Raw genomic sequence first — 15,425 nt, forward strand, 5'->3', positions numbered from 1 at the left:
TCCTGACTTGAGCTCTGTTAAATGTGACATGTAACGCTGCAGAGTGGTCACTGCCACAAAACATCTTTGGTATTTGACTTTGACTAAGTTCTGCATTACATTTGAATGCTCTAAGAGGGAACAGTACAACATATGTAATTGTCAGCCTTAGCTCAGTGGGCCATTCTGCCCCATATTACTGGCTTTAAAAAAAAAACCAGGCAGCAATGCGGAAATTCCAGCCCCTGACGAACAGCTTGCAAAGGTACATCTGCAGACAGATCCTCTGCCTATTCGTGGCGCTTGGCTCCTGGCTGTGGTTTATTGTCTGCTCCATGATTACATTTTGTTGTGTATCAAACATTATAATGATTCAGGAGACTTGTTGGACTACTGGAGCATGATCCTGACCCAGCAAGACAGCTGAAGCACTATTTCAGGATGTCTCGAGTGCAGATTATAAAACTGATGCCTCCATGCACCTCATTTGTCCATACACCTATCTGAAAACTCAAACCATGTCTCCCGAAGGTAACCCATCTTTTATTCTCCGGAGTGATTGTTCACAGCATTTTCCACTCTGCATGTGTGCCTGTTGGATAACATGCATGCACACTCGATCTGGTCGTGTGCGCAGTAGCTAAAAGTGTGGAGGTGGCATGTACCATCACATTCCACTTGGCTCTGTGAGGAGGTCAGGGTTGGTGGGAGGGGCGGGGGCGGGAGACGAGGTGGGGGTAGTTCAGGAGCTCTGAGAGCGGGTGAGAAAGTCAGGATTTGATGGGGATGGAAGAATACGATCCAGGTCGGGGGGGCGGGGGAAAGAGAGGGAAGATGAGAGCAAGAACATGATCCAGATGGGAAGATAGACCACCTCGGCCTGGATCACGTTCTCCCATCTCATTTTTACACCTGCACCACTTTTGCCCTCTCCTCCACCCCCGCGTTTCAAGGCAGCTCACTACCACCCTCACGAGCAACTCGGAATGGCTAATAAATACATTTTTAAAAATAGCGTATTCTAGTCTTGCAGCATGCATAACATTTGTTTTATTTGCTGGACTCGACTATTCCAATGTTCTCCTGGCCAGCATCCCATCTTCCACCCTCAAATGAACTTGAGCTCATCCAAAACTCTGCTGCACATTTTTTTAAATATTCGTTCATGGGATGTGGGCATCGCTGGCAAGGCCAGCATTTATTGCCATCCCTAATTGTTTTTGAATGTTGTCCTTCCTGTATCCACTGCAGTCCTTGTGCAGGAACTCCCACAGTGCTGTTAGGGAGGGAGTTCCAGGATTTTAACCCAGCGACAATGAAGGAACTTCCAAGTCGGGATGGTGTGTGACTTGGAGGGGAACGTGAAGATGGTGGTGTTCCCATGCGCCTGCTGCCCTTGTCCTAGGTGGTAGAGGTCACGGGTTTTGGAGGTGCTACTGAAGAAGCCTTGGCGAGTTGCTGCAGTGCATCTTGTATATGGTAAACACAGTGAGCCAGTGGTGGAGGGGAGTGAATGTTTTAGGGTGGATGGATAGGGTGCCGATCAAGCGGGCTGCTTTGTCCTGGATGGTGTTGAGCTTGTGTCGTTGGAGCTTGTGTTGTTAGAGCTACGTTCATCCAGGCAATTGGAGAGTATTTAGTCTCACTCCTGACTTGTGCCTTTGTAGATGGTGGAAATGCTTTAGGGAGTCAGGAGGTGAGAGACTCGCTGCAGAATACCCAGCCTCTGACCTGCTCTTGTTGCCACAGTATTTATGTGGCTTGTCCAGTTAAGTTTCTGGTCCATGGTGACCCCCAGGATGTTGATGGTGGGGGATTCGGCAGTGGTAATGCCATTAAATGTCATGGGGCGATGGAGATAGACATAGCTTGGTACTTGTAACGCAAATGTTAAATGCCACTTATCACCCCAAGCCTAAATGTTGTCCAGGACTTGCTGCATGCGGGCATGCACTGCTCCATTATCTGAGGAGTTGCGAATGGCACTGAACACTAGAATTATCAACGAACATCCCCATTTCTGACATGGAGGGAAGGTAATTGATGAAGCAGCTGAAGATGGTTGGGCCAAGGACACTGCCCTGAGGAACTCCTGCAGTAATATCCTAGGGCTGTGATGATTGAGTTCCAACCACAACCATCTTCCTTTGTGCTAGGTTTGACTTGAGCCAGTGTAGTTACCCCGATTCCCATCGACTTCAATTTTACTAGAGACCCTTAATGCCACACTCTGTCAAATGCAGCCACTCACCTCACCTCTGGAATTCAGCTCTTTTGTCCATGTTTGGACTAAGGCTGTAATGAGGTCTGGAGCAGAGTGGTCCTGGCGGAACCCAAACTGAATCTCGGTGAGCAAGAGTTGCTGGGTAGCACGGTCAGTGACACCTTCCAACACTTTGCTGATGGTTGAGAGTAAACTGATGGAACAGTTATTAGCCAGATTGGATTTGTCCTGCTTTTTGTGGGCAGGACATACCTGGGCAGGTTTCCACATTGTCGGATAGATGCCAGTATAGTTTCTGTGCTGGAACAGTTTGCCTAGAGGCGCAGCTAGTTCTGGAGCACAAATCTTCAGCACGACAGCCGGGATGTTATCAGGGCCCATTGCCTTTGCTGTATCCAGTGTGCTCAACCGTTTCTTGATATCACGTGGAGTGAATCGAATTGGCTGACGACTGGCTTCTGTGATGGTGGGGACCTTAGGAGGTCGATATGGATCGTCCACTCGGCCCTTCTCGCTGAAGATGGTTGCAAATGCTTCAGCCTTGTCTTTTGCACTCAATGATGGCGGAGACCAACACGTGAGAATGGGGATATTCATGGAGCCTCTTGCTCCCGCTAGTTGTTTAATAGTCCACCAGCATTCATGACAGGATCTGGCAGGACTGCAGAGCATTGATTGTGGGATCGCTTAGCCCTGTCACATGTTGCTTCTGCTTTTTGGTATATATATTTTGCAGCTTCCCCAGGTTGGCACCTCTGCACTCATTGAACCAGGGTTGGTCCCCTGGCTTTAATGGTAGAGATATATGGCAGGCCATGTGGTTATAGATTATGGTAGAATAAAATTCTGCTGCTTGATGGCTCACAGCACCAGATTCCCAGTTGAGCTGCTAGATCTATTCTGAATTCCATTTAGCACAGTGGTAGTGCTATGCAACACAATGGAGGGTGTTTTTAATGTGAAGACAGGATTTTGTCTCCATAATGACTGTATAGTGGTCACTGCTACCAATTGTCATGGACAGATTGGTAAGGATGAGGTCACGTAGGTTTTTCCCCTCATCTTGATTCTCATCACCTGCTACAGGCCCCGTCTGGCAGCTATGTCCTTCAGATTTATTTAAACAACAGTTTAAATTCCCCAGCTGCCATGGTGGGATTTGAACTCATGTCTCTGGATCATCAGTCCAGGCCTCTCTATTACTCATCTAGTAACATTACCACTATGCCAATGTTTCCCATACCGCAAGTCCCATTCAACCCATCTGCCAACAGATCTTCGACCCGAAATGTTAACTCACTCTTCACATGTTTCCTGACCTGAATATTTCCAGCACTTATTTCAGATTTTCAGCATCTACAATATTTTGCTTTTGCATTAGGGGGAATATTGTCCAGCATGATTTTTTTTAAATTCTCATGTTAAAATCTCTCCCTGACCTATCTGAACTCAGCAGTGTAAGTGCGCCTCACTGCATTGAGCAGCTCTGGTGCGGTCACAATGAATGCATCATTTTGCAAAGTACTCCATTACTTGAGCAGGCAGGATCTAATTACACATTCCAAACAAACTGCTGGGTGAATCTTGTCCAAGGGCACCAATCAGAAATCTGCTCTTGCCCTCCAAGCATACCAACCCGACCCTTGGTGTTACAAATAGTTACAGCCTTTGTCTGTCAGACTCATTCATACACTTAAAAGCATTATGCTGCTACTTGAGAAACCAAACATTGACGTAGTATTTTATGCTGACTAAAGTTACAGAAAATAGTAGCCCTTGCAATGCATGAAGATAGTGGAAATGGGAGCAGGGCTCATGGGGGAGTTAAAGGCACAGACAACCCTATGATCTAGTAGAAATCCTGTCAAAAGATGCACTTCCCTCTTCATAGGGAATGAAATGAATTGGCTTTCTCTTGCAAACAGTACATCAGTTGTCTGCTATTTATAAACGTGTATTTTTATAGTGCCTTTAACATAGTAAAACAACATTCTTGAAGTGCCTTGGGCTAAGGCAAAAATTGGCACTGAGCCACACAAGAAATTACAGCAGAGTTATGTTTTAAGGAGCATCTTGGAGGTGGAGGTAGAGGTTTAAGGAGAGTGTTCCAGAGCTTGGGGCCTAGGCAGCTGAATGGTTAAGTGATTATCAGGGATGCTCAGGAGGGCAGAATTATCTCGAGGGAGGGAGAGATGAGGCTGAAGCGAGTTAGGACACAGGCAGTCGAGTTTTACATGACCCAAGTTTATGTAGGGTAGAATGCAGGAGGCCAGCCGGGAGTGTGTTGGAATAGTCAAGTATATAAGTAACAACGGTATGGATGAGGGTTTCAGCAGCAGATAAGTTAAGGGAGGGTGGAGACAGGCAATGTTGCAAAGAGGCAGGGACGGAGGCAGGGACGGAGACAGGCTACGTTCCAGAATACATATACACTGTACATACAAATATATGATTAACATCCCTGTGGCACCAAGGAATCAAATTGAGGGCCGTAGTGACTGTTGGAGTTTGCCTGGATGTCCGTTTGCAGCATGCAATGCAACCTAGTCATAAGCTCTCAAAGCACAACCAAGGTGGTGCAGTTCCTCTGGGAAATCTAAGCAAATGCACCAGTGCCAACAGGTACAAGTTGGAAGAGAAATTGGGTGCAGTAAGACTACCTCTAGTGCAACCTCATGTACAGCTCTTTGTTCATCCTCCAGAGGGATTCCTATAAGAAAACCCATGCAATCAGTTTAAAAGGCACCATAAAAAGCAGCGATCAAAAACCCTTGGCACAAAATGTAACCCAAGTGGCACCATGAGACAGCAACCTTCCCCCCAGGATAGACTAAATAACTATAAATCCAAAACAGTCAGTGCAGCTTTAAATCATCACTGCTTTCAGTAAATAACCTAACAACCCTGAACACCGGTTTTATATGGGGAACAAAACATGGGAATATGATAAATATAACCAATAAATCCAATAGGAATTCAGGAAAAACTTTACTCAGTGCTTAGAATGAGGCTAATACATATGTACATTTAAGGGGAAGCTAGATAAACAAGGGAGAAATGAATAGAAGGTTATGCCAATAGCATTAGAAGACTGGGAGGAGGCCTGTGTGGAGCAGACCAGTTGGGCCAAATGGCCTCAGTTATATATTTTTTTGAGAATCTGTAAATTGCACATGTTCAGCTTAATGCAATTAACTCTAATGCTAATAAATATTTAAATAAAAGACCCCCTCTTGTTTTCGGCCAGAGCTTCTTGGTACCAAGTGGTCAACTAACCAAAAGGCATGCTATACATTGTGGGCAAGGATCTGTTCAAGTTATCTCCCTCAACCAATAACAAAAACATGACATTCATCCAATTGCTGATTGAGAGAAGTTACTGGTGTAGATTGGCTACAGCGTTTGCCCAAGTAACAATCACTGCACGCAAAAGGAATTTTATTGTGAAGTGCAAATATAAATTGCAAGTATGAGACTTGTTTGGTCAAATGTAATTTGTTCCACTGAAGATTGTCCAAATGGCAGGTGTGTTACAACTAATTCCAGCTATATTGTAGGGTTTTTAAATCTGCATGAACCAGTCTGAAAAAACATGAGTTAGCAGCACCACCAGGTATTGCAGGCTCCCTGAACTGATGTTCATGCCCAAAACTAGAGACTGCAAGGCCAAGAAGTAAATACAATGCATTTTTCAGAAGCTACAAAACCTTGCCCAAAGCGGAAATTGAAACTGCTTTAAATGGGGAGCAAGCACACAGCAGAATTATTGAAATATTTATTCTTCAAACAAATTACCAGAATTACACTAGTTTTACATCAAGTAGAATACAACAGGACAGTTAAACATCAGGACAGTTTAAAATGATGCAAGTTGTAGTGACAGGATAAAAGATCACCGGAACACATTACACAAGGACAACAAATATTTATTGTAGTATATTCAATTATATGCAAAATTAGTCCTTTGTAATTTTGCATCAATAAAAGTGCAGAAAATATCTGGCCTTAGTAAAGGGCAGTTATATCAACATTTTGAACTATTTTCTCCTTTCCTTCTCCCAGTCAATTGAAACAAGAGCAGCAATGGAGCAAGGACACTTTTTGGCAACTTACAACAAATGCCAACACAAGTACCAGCTCAAATTGCAAGCTGTAGCCTCAGAAGTTGGTCAAATGAAAAGTGACTAGATCAGTCCCAAGACGATCAATCTCTCCAGCATAAAGACAAATGAAAACTTCCTCCTCATCCCTGCCCCATCATTTTTAGTAAACAAGTCATCCGTTGTAAATACCAAGGTGGTCCTAGGATGGATCCCCAATTGGCGTTAGTGGATTTTGGCAAGAACAGATGAAACAAGGCTCCCAGTGCTGACCAATATACAGCAGTCACTGCTGGAAGTGTGGGAGGGGACAATCGGGTGCAGCTATGGCACCAATCACAGGGCTTGTTAACACAATGTCTGGAATTTCACATGAAGAACAGCTAATTGTGCGAGGTGCCAGAGTGCTGCCAACATTCAGGGAGAGTTTCCACTGGCACTCCCAGGAACATGTTGGGAGACTGCATACAACTTTCCATTATATATAAACAAAATATCACTGGCTGGGGCGTCACTGTACACCAAGCAGAAAGTGTCACCTTAAATTCCAGCAGGTCAACACTTTCAGGAGGGGAGGAATGAATGAGAAGGGAAAGAATTAAGTTCAAAAAATACATTTGATCCCTCTACATTATTCTTCAGATTAATCTTGGTTAGCAATGCTTTTTTTTAAAAAAAAAGAAAAAGCAGCAATTAAATAATTCCAAGTGGTTATGTATATAGGCAACTACTTGCAAGGCACTTAAATATCAAACTTCTCCCTTGTGGCGAGTAGCTGTTCTCGGGATGAACAACCACAAAGCCAGCTTCAGATTCCATCCTTGGTCACTGAGGAGTGTCGTGTCAGTTGCCACGTCCCAAGGTTGATCAGAACCTGATTAAGTTTCTCCATCCACAGATTTCTCTCTTCTTTCGTGTCAGCTGACAGCCAGTTCCTGCAAAAGAATTCAGAAGTACCCAGTTAATACTTGCATTGCTGCTCCATCTATACCAAAAACTTAAAATTCTTAATTTGAAATTCTATCGATGATAAAACTATTCAATTGTTCATACAAGTACCTGAGGCTCATGCCCCAATATAGATCTTATTTAAAAAAAAAATAATTCATTCAATGCCAGCATTTATTGCCCATCCCTAATTGCCCTTGAAAAGATGAACCGTTGCAGTCCTTGTGGTAAAGGTACTCGGTGCAGGGAGAGTTTTCCAGGATTTTGACCCAGTGATGATGAAGGAACAGTGATATATTTCCAAGTCAGGATGATGTGTGACTTGGAGGGGAACTTGAAGGGGTTGGTGTTCCTATGCACCCGCTGCCCTTCTAGGTGGTAGAGGTCACAGGTTTGGGAGGTGCTGCTGAAGAAGTCTTGACGAGTTGCTGCAGTGCATAGTGTAGATGGTACATACTGCAGCCATGGTGTGCAGGTGGAGTGAGTGAATGTTTAGCATGGTGGATGGGGTGCCAATCAAGTGGGCTGCTTTGTCCTGGATGGTGTCAAGCTTAGTGTGTTGTTGGAGCTGCATTCATCCAGGCAAGTGGAGTGTATGCCATCACAATCCTGACTTGCAGATGGTGGAAAGGCTGTGGGGTGTCAGGTGGTGAGTCACTTGCCACAGAATACCCAGCCTCTGGCCTGCTCTTGTGGCTGGTGCAGTTAAGTTTCTAGTCAAAAGGACTGTCTGCATCAAGGGAACCCATAAACTAGAGTTGAAATACTGCACCCTTTAAAATGGTACAGCAACAGGTGTCAAAACTTGGCCAGCCATTGGAATTTAATTCATCAGAAAAATCAAACAAGTCCTTTATTTCTTACAATATCCACTCACTTTGTAGGTGCTCATAATTTGAATTAAAATGTTGCATGTGTGCTACTCTGAACCTTTCGATGTACCCATTTCAGTCACAACAGGTGAAGGTCTGTGGGGAAATAGCGGTTTCATGAAAGCTTTTGTTGCGGCTGCTACATCAAACCAATGAAAGGAAAGGAAGGTTTGACTCATGTCTGAAATACTTTGTATTCCTGGACAAGAGCATGCTTGGATATGAAGGGAAGAGAAAACTATTGCTGTAAGCCAGCACAATACGCACAAAATTGATTTCATAGAATCACACCGCACAGGAGACCATTCAGCAGTTTCTGTTCCAGCTCTTTGAAGGAACTATCCAATTAGTCCCACTCACCTGCTCTTTCACCATAGCTCTGCAAATTTTCCTTCAAGTATTTATCCAATTCCCTTGAAAATTGATACTGAATCAGCTTCCACAACCCCTTCAGGCAGTGCATTCCAAATCATAACTCACTGCATAAAAACATCTCATCTGGTTCTTTTGCCAATTATCTTAAATTTGCACCCTCTGGTTACTGACCCACCTGCCAGTGGAAACTGTTTTGCCTCATTAACTATCAAAACCTCCCAATTTTGAACACCTCTATTAAATGTCTCCTTAACCTTCTCTGCTTCAAGGAGAACAATCCCAGCTTCTCTAATCTCTCCAACATACATTTGATTAAATATCCTGATGCATGTTTTACATAGGATATACAGCACAGAAACAGGCCATTCGGTCCAACCAGTCCATGCCAGCGTTTATGCTCCACTTGAGTCTCCTCCTGTCTTTCTTCATCCATCAGCATAACCCCTATTCCCTTCTCCCTCATGCTTTTCTAGCCTCCCCTTAAATGCATCTATACTATTTGATTCAACTACTGTGTTAGCGAGTTCCACAATCTCACCACTCTGGGTAAAGAAGTACCTCCTAAATTCCCCATTTGATTTCTTGGTGATTATCTTATATTGATGGTCTCTAGTTATGCTCTTCCCCACAAGTGGAAACATTCTGTATGTACTCCATCAAAACCTTTCAGAATTTTAAAGACCTCAATTAGGTTACACCTCAGCATTCTTTTTTCCAAGCGAAAAGAGACCCAGCCTGTTTATCATTTCCTGATGGGTATACCCTCAATTCTGGTATCATCCTGTATATCTTCTCTGCACCTTCCCCAGTGCCTCTACATCCTTTTTATAATATGGTGACCAGAACTGTACGCAGTACTCCAAGTGTGGTCTAACCAAGGTTCGATAAAAGTTTAGCATAACTTCACTACTTTTCAATTCCATCCCTCTTTTAAAAAAAAAAAATCAACTCTAGTGCCCAGTTTGCTTTATGGCCTCTGTTTTAGGTTTTTATTTAAAATCCACAATTTTAAATACATGCAGACTATGTATAAGATTAAGAAAAGGTAATAGTAACATAATCAGCTTGACTCAGTTTGTAGTAATATTGGATCTAAAGGTTGTGTATAGAAACCCTAATCTAACACTTAAGCACAATGAAGGCTTGCACTCAGTGCATTACCGAGGTTCCTTCTGTCTGTTTCAGTCATTCAAAATGGATGGTAAAAATCTGATGGGACTGTTCAGGGAATTTTAAGATCTTGGCCCCCCCACAAGCCATTTAAAAAATAGATTCACCAAGATCCAACAAGTTGAATGACTAGTGTACAAAATACTGAAACAAAAACAAAATACTGCAGATGCTGGAAATTTGAAATAAAAACAGAAAATGCCAGAAACACAGGTCAGGCTGCATCTGTGGAGAGTTAATGTTTTAGGTTCTTTCGTTAGAAATGACTACTGCATTAATTTTTTTTTAATAAAAGTAACTTGGGTTTATATAGCAACTTACACAGATGTCCCAAAGCACTTCACAGCTAATGGGCCCAAGTTTCCACAGGATAAAAAACAGGCGCCCCTCCGAGCTGGGCGCCCGTTTTTCGCGCCTAAAACGGCGCCAGAAAAAAAACACGCTATTCTCGAGCGCTCTGCAGCTCCTTGTCTGTTTGGCGCGGCGCCCAGGGGGGCGGAGCCTACACTCGCGCCGACTTTGTAAGTGGGAGGGGGCGGGTGCTATTTAAATTAGTTTTTTTCCTGCCGGCAACGCTGCGCGTGCGCGTTGGAGCGTTCGCGCATGCTCAGTGTGAAAAAAAACATTGGCACTCGGCCATTTTTGTAGTTCTTTGTAGCCGTTTAATTTTTGAACATTTTTTAATAAAACCACATTGCCATCAGCACTGAGGCTTCCCTTCTCACTGTCTCCTTTCCTTCCCCTCCCTCCCCTCCGCGGCAACAAGCCGCTGTCTCCTTCTCCTTCCCCTCCCTCCCCTGCGCGGCAACAAGCCGCTGTCTCCTTCCCCTCCCTCCCCTGCGCAGCAACAAGCCGCTGTCTCCTTCCCCTCCCTCCCCTCCCTGCGCAGCAACAAGCTGCTGTCTCCTTCCCCTCCCTCCCCTCCCTGCGCGGCAACAAGCCGCTGTCTCCTTCTCCTTCCCCTTCCTCCCCTGCGCGGCAACAAGCCGCTGTCTCCTTCCCCTCCCTCCACGGCAATAAGCCGCTGTCTCCTTCCCCTCCCTCCCCTGCGCAGCAACAAGCTGCTGTCTCCTTCCCCTCCCTCCCCTCCCTGCGCAGCAACAAGCCGCTGTCTCCTTCCCCTCCCTCCCCTCCCTGCGCGGCAACAAGCCGCTGTCTCCTTCCCCTCCCTCCCCTCCCTGCGCGGCAACAAGCCGCTGTCTCCTTCCCCTCCCTGCGCGGCAACAAGCCGCTGTCTCCTTCCCCTCCCTCCCCTCCCTGCGCGGCAACAAGCCGCTGTCTCCTTCCCCTCCCTCCCCTCCCTGCGCAGCAACAAGCCGCTGTCTCCTTCCCCTCCCTCCCCTCCCTGCGCGGCAACAAGCCGCTGTCTCCTTCCCCTCCCTCCCCTCCCTGCGCGGCAACAAGCCGCTGTCTCCTTCCCCTCCCTCCCCTGCGCGGCAACAAACGGCGGTTTCCTTCGAACGATGGCTGAAGCACTTTCACACAGGAAGGAAGATGGTTTATTTAATCTTTGCTTATAAATGTTTATTCAGGTTGGATTTATTTGTATAATATTTGTAGAAGTATAAATAAGGATTGATTGTAGAATTTAATGAGTTCCCTTCCCCCCCCCCCCCCCCACACCTCGTTCTGGACGCCTAATTTGTAACCTGCGCCTGATTTTTTAATGTGTAGAACAGGTTTTTTCAGTTCTACAAAAATCTTCACTTGCTCCATTCTACTTTAGTTTGGAGTACGTTTTCACTGTGGAAACTTTGAAATCAGGCGTCAGTGGCCGGACACGCCCCCTTTTGAAGAAAAAATTCTGTTCTAAAGTAGAACTGTTCTACCTCACTAGAACTGCAGAAAAAAAAAAGTGGAGAATTGCGATTTCTAAGATAGTCCGTTCTCCACCAGTTGCTCCTAAAAATCAGGCGCAAATCATCTGGAAACTTGGACCCAATAAATCACCTTTGAAATCTTGTCACGTGTTTTGCGGGTAAATGCAGCAGGCAATTTTATGCACAGCATGATCCCACAAAAAAAAATTAGCGAAATGATCAAATAATTTGTATTTACGGAGGCATAGGTGGAGGGATGAATGTTTTCCTGGGACACCCTAGGAACTCATTATTCTTCAGCAAATAGTACCATTAGGTCTTTTACATCCACCTGAGCAGATAGATGGGGCCTTGGTTTAACATCTCATCTGAAACCTGAAATATCTTGACAATGCAGCACTGCCTCTGTACTGCACTGTGCCAACCTAGATTATACACTCAAGTCTTGGAGTGAAGTTTGAAACCACATCCTTGGTCTTAAGAGGCAAGAGTAGGTTCTAGCGTCTGAGCTAAGCAGACCATCTCCAACAAAAGTAATTCACAGATGTGCTGAAGACACAAGGTGTCAGCAATACAAGTCTTTACTTTCTTCCAATAACTGAAAAACACAAATGGAGTTGAAGTTCAGAATCAGATACCAATGGAAGAGGCCTAATGAATCACTGGACCATTTATAGAGTCGATTGGGAATCAACAATGGAGAGTTTAAAAAGTTGGAAGGGAAGTCAACCTGGTCAACAGTATTACTTGGCTCCAAATTTACCAGACCAGTTTAACGACAGGTAGTTGAACACGTCAGATTTTTGGTGAAGGAGGGAGAAAGAGAAACGCACAACACTTATAAGCTCACCTTAAAGTAATTAAACATAATTTACATTTTCACACATCTTAAAAAGCACCAGAGACTAAAGACATACTTGGTAAAGCAGAGTTTGTTTCTACACTGAACGATGAGAGTTTCACGATCATCTTTGCACTCTGGCCGCACTGTAATCAGCTCAAATGTTTTGGGTCGGGAACAGAACTCACGGCTGGCAGGTCCAATCTCATCCTTGGTGCAGTTGGCCAAGTTAATACATCCAATAGGTTTCTGGGCAAAATGAAGTGCGTCAGTGCCTGAATACACGTTTCTAAAAATCATACAACCCACATACACAACTAGCATTTCAAAAAAGAACCAAATTATATTGAACATTTTAAACTTTTATAGTGACATTTGAGCTGGGACACAAATCGATAAAGATAAATAATCTACATTGTATTACAAAGCAGTAACTCATTGAGGTTTAGAGGCAGTCCCAGCGCAAAAGCAAACCGTGAACCATTATCACTTCTCAAGGTGCATTAATGCCTTTCCACACACCAGGACTTTATTTTGTATTACAGATTTATTCAACTTCTAAATGTACTGCATGGTGTGTACTGACCTATACAGATGTGGAAGATCCCAAATTTAATCCATCGAAATATGTAGTGTTAGTTGTTCTCAGCCAGAACAGAAAAGCTATAATTAGCCTCTCGGTCCCTGGACTGGAGAACAAAATCATCTGGATCACTGCCCAATTGCTCTTGGATATGCAGATGTTGGGACAGGATCATGCATTACTGCAATGGCCTCCATGGTTGCATGGTCTGATGACTGTCCAGGATGGCATGCGAAGGATTTCCAGTTAGGCTAGTTATCAGTGGGGTTGGGCTAGCACCTTTGAAACCACACTTCAGCAGTCATGGGGAAAATTCAAGTTAGAAACTTAGCTACGCACAATTTAATTTTGCCTGCAAGTGTTATGGTAACACACTCCTGTAAAAAAAAAAAACTGGTTTTATAAAACAGGAGCAGTATGGATAAATCAGGACCTGCACACTAATAAAAATTGGCTTGCAGCAGCTATATACCAGAATAACTTTTTAAAACTTGCAATTGGTCCCAAAGTTTTGCAGCATTAACATTTGGCAAATATTCAAGTAGTTTAGATAAAGACTAGAACAAGTCTGTAATGTAGTAGATAGTTATTTCACCTTGTGTTTCTTTTCATCGGGATAGGTCCAATAGGAAAGTGTGTTTCCAGACAGCACAAACCAGCGACGATGCCATGCACCAAACCCACTCACATCCTCAAATATCGTCTGTAAAAACCAAAACAGACATAAGAACACAACACTATTCTTACCTTGCCAGAGTTCTGAAGTCAGACATGTTCTTAAATACATTTTAAATTGCCATGCGTTAGTACAAAAACCACTTGATCAACAAACATAACTTAACAATGCAAGTCGAGTGCACCAGTGACAGTCTACAGTATAGAGGGAAACGACCACAGCTTTGCTTTTGCATCCCTGCATTCCATCCTTTAAAAGGATGTTTGGTGCATGCTTCAAAGTGGCAAATTGAGGAAAAAAAAAAGTCACATTTGTCCCCTTTCCTCCTCCACCCCCCAAAAAAGATTAGTTGGAATCAAAAAAAGAATCAGTACAATTACCAAGAATCCTGAATGTTCAACTGTGGAATGAAAAAGACACTGGAGTTTCAAATAGATGGCACCTTCGAGAGGAGACAGGAAAGGAACCTGCATTTGGTTAAAAAGAAATGCATTAGTAACACTTCAAGCCAATTATTTCTTTAATACAGGATTCACACAGTATAATATCCAGATATTAAAATCCAGATCAATAATAGAAAATTGTTCTCGAAACAGAGCAGAAGCAACAGGCACAAATGCTGAGCATGTACTTGTATGAATAATGCTTAACATTGAATTTGTAAAGCTTATACTCATTACAAGGACCAAGAATTTGATAATGCCAATTGACAATTTCAGATGTGCAGCTACTGCAACAGGGAAGAAAGCTATAGCTCAGCTGCTGTGCAACTTCACACTGCAGGCTTGTTATAATGTTAAGCACTTATTGAAAACAACCATGCAAAGGAAGCAAGTCAGAAATGAGGGAAATTCCAGCCATATGCATCAGCTACTACCACGCTGTACGAAGCTGTAGTTTGGACTAGAGAACACATTTGTGGAATACATTATATATTTCCACACACCACTAATCAAACATCCACACAATCGCAATTTACTGTAGTGTGCAATATGTAGCACAACAATGTTCGGCAAACATTCAACTGGTTTAACAGCCACAATACTTGACTGAACCAGACCCTGAAGCAACAAAGCTCTTCAATACACATTAATGTAGATCCCATTATATGGAAGTGTATTGAGTTAAAAGTGACTTGATATTAGACATTTGTTTCATCTATTGTGGGCAAGCCAGAAGTAGATCATTTTCTAGTCCCAAACTGAAGCTCTGATACAGGAAAATCTAATTAGGTGCATAACATTAGGTAACTATAGCAACCTTGTCCTGAAACTCATCTCCAAGTAGTTGCCTGACTTTTCCATCAAATTTCATCTACAGTAAAGAGAACAAGTAAAAAGTCAGTTGATATTTACAACTTACAAGTATTTATTGAAAAAGGAGTAGTCACTGGATGGCAATGGGGGGGCTGGGAAACTTACTGGCTGGCCAGCAGTTCAGATCTTGTGAATGATCAGGCTGAGCAGTGGGGATTTCTTACAAAGCTACTCGCCCATGCTCCCAGGTGGTGAGTAGCAGCCACCTGTGGAGAGGGGCAGCTCAAAATGGCCGTTTCCATGAAGAGCAAAAACCACCTGTAGGACTGAATCTTTAAAAAGGCGAGGAATTTTATTTCGTCTCGTTTGTGCTCAACACATATTGCTTCGAGATTAGTTTCAAATTTTAATTTGGTGCTTACATTGATGTGGCTGTCCTGCATAGCGTAGTACAAGATGCCTGAGCAATGTTTAAATTTACTTTTATTTTGTTTAGAGATTTTCAAGTCCAATTTTACACCATGAACAAAACTACTTATCCTGTTCAGCAGGATCTCCTGTACACACGTGTAGCATGCCAA

At 43.6% G+C, this 15,425-nt stretch overlaps 1 protein-coding gene across 6 annotated transcripts in view; it reads right to left on the bottom strand.

The window, feature by feature from the left end:
• Nucleotides 1-5,479: 5,479 nt before the first annotated feature.
• LOC139278711 (anillin-like) overlaps nt 5,480-15,425 on the bottom strand; it is a 66,138-nt gene continuing 56,192 nt past the window's right edge. For 4 of the 6 annotated variants that reach the window (XM_070897776.1, XM_070897780.1, XM_070897775.1 and 1 more), the window contains 5 exons: nt 14,849-14,902; nt 13,969-14,055; nt 13,508-13,615; nt 12,406-12,578; nt 5,481-7,238 (listed from right to left, as the gene is read on the bottom strand). In XM_070897776.1, the coding sequence (XP_070753877.1) occupies nt 7,112-7,238; nt 12,406-12,578; nt 13,508-13,615; nt 13,969-14,055; nt 14,849-14,902 (549 nt within the window). In that variant the 3' untranslated portion in view covers nt 5,481-7,111. Of the gene's footprint in view, nt 7,239-12,405; nt 12,579-13,507; nt 13,616-13,968; nt 14,056-14,848; nt 14,903-15,425 lie in introns of all 6 variants that reach the window. The other 2 variants (XM_070897779.1, XM_070897778.1) reach the window with 2 other exon arrangements.

The sequence above is a fragment of the Pristiophorus japonicus genome, chromosome 13 (assembly GCF_044704955.1).
Source record: "Pristiophorus japonicus isolate sPriJap1 chromosome 13, sPriJap1.hap1, whole genome shotgun sequence".
Taxonomy (NCBI): domain Eukaryota; kingdom Metazoa; phylum Chordata; class Chondrichthyes; family Pristiophoridae; genus Pristiophorus; species Pristiophorus japonicus.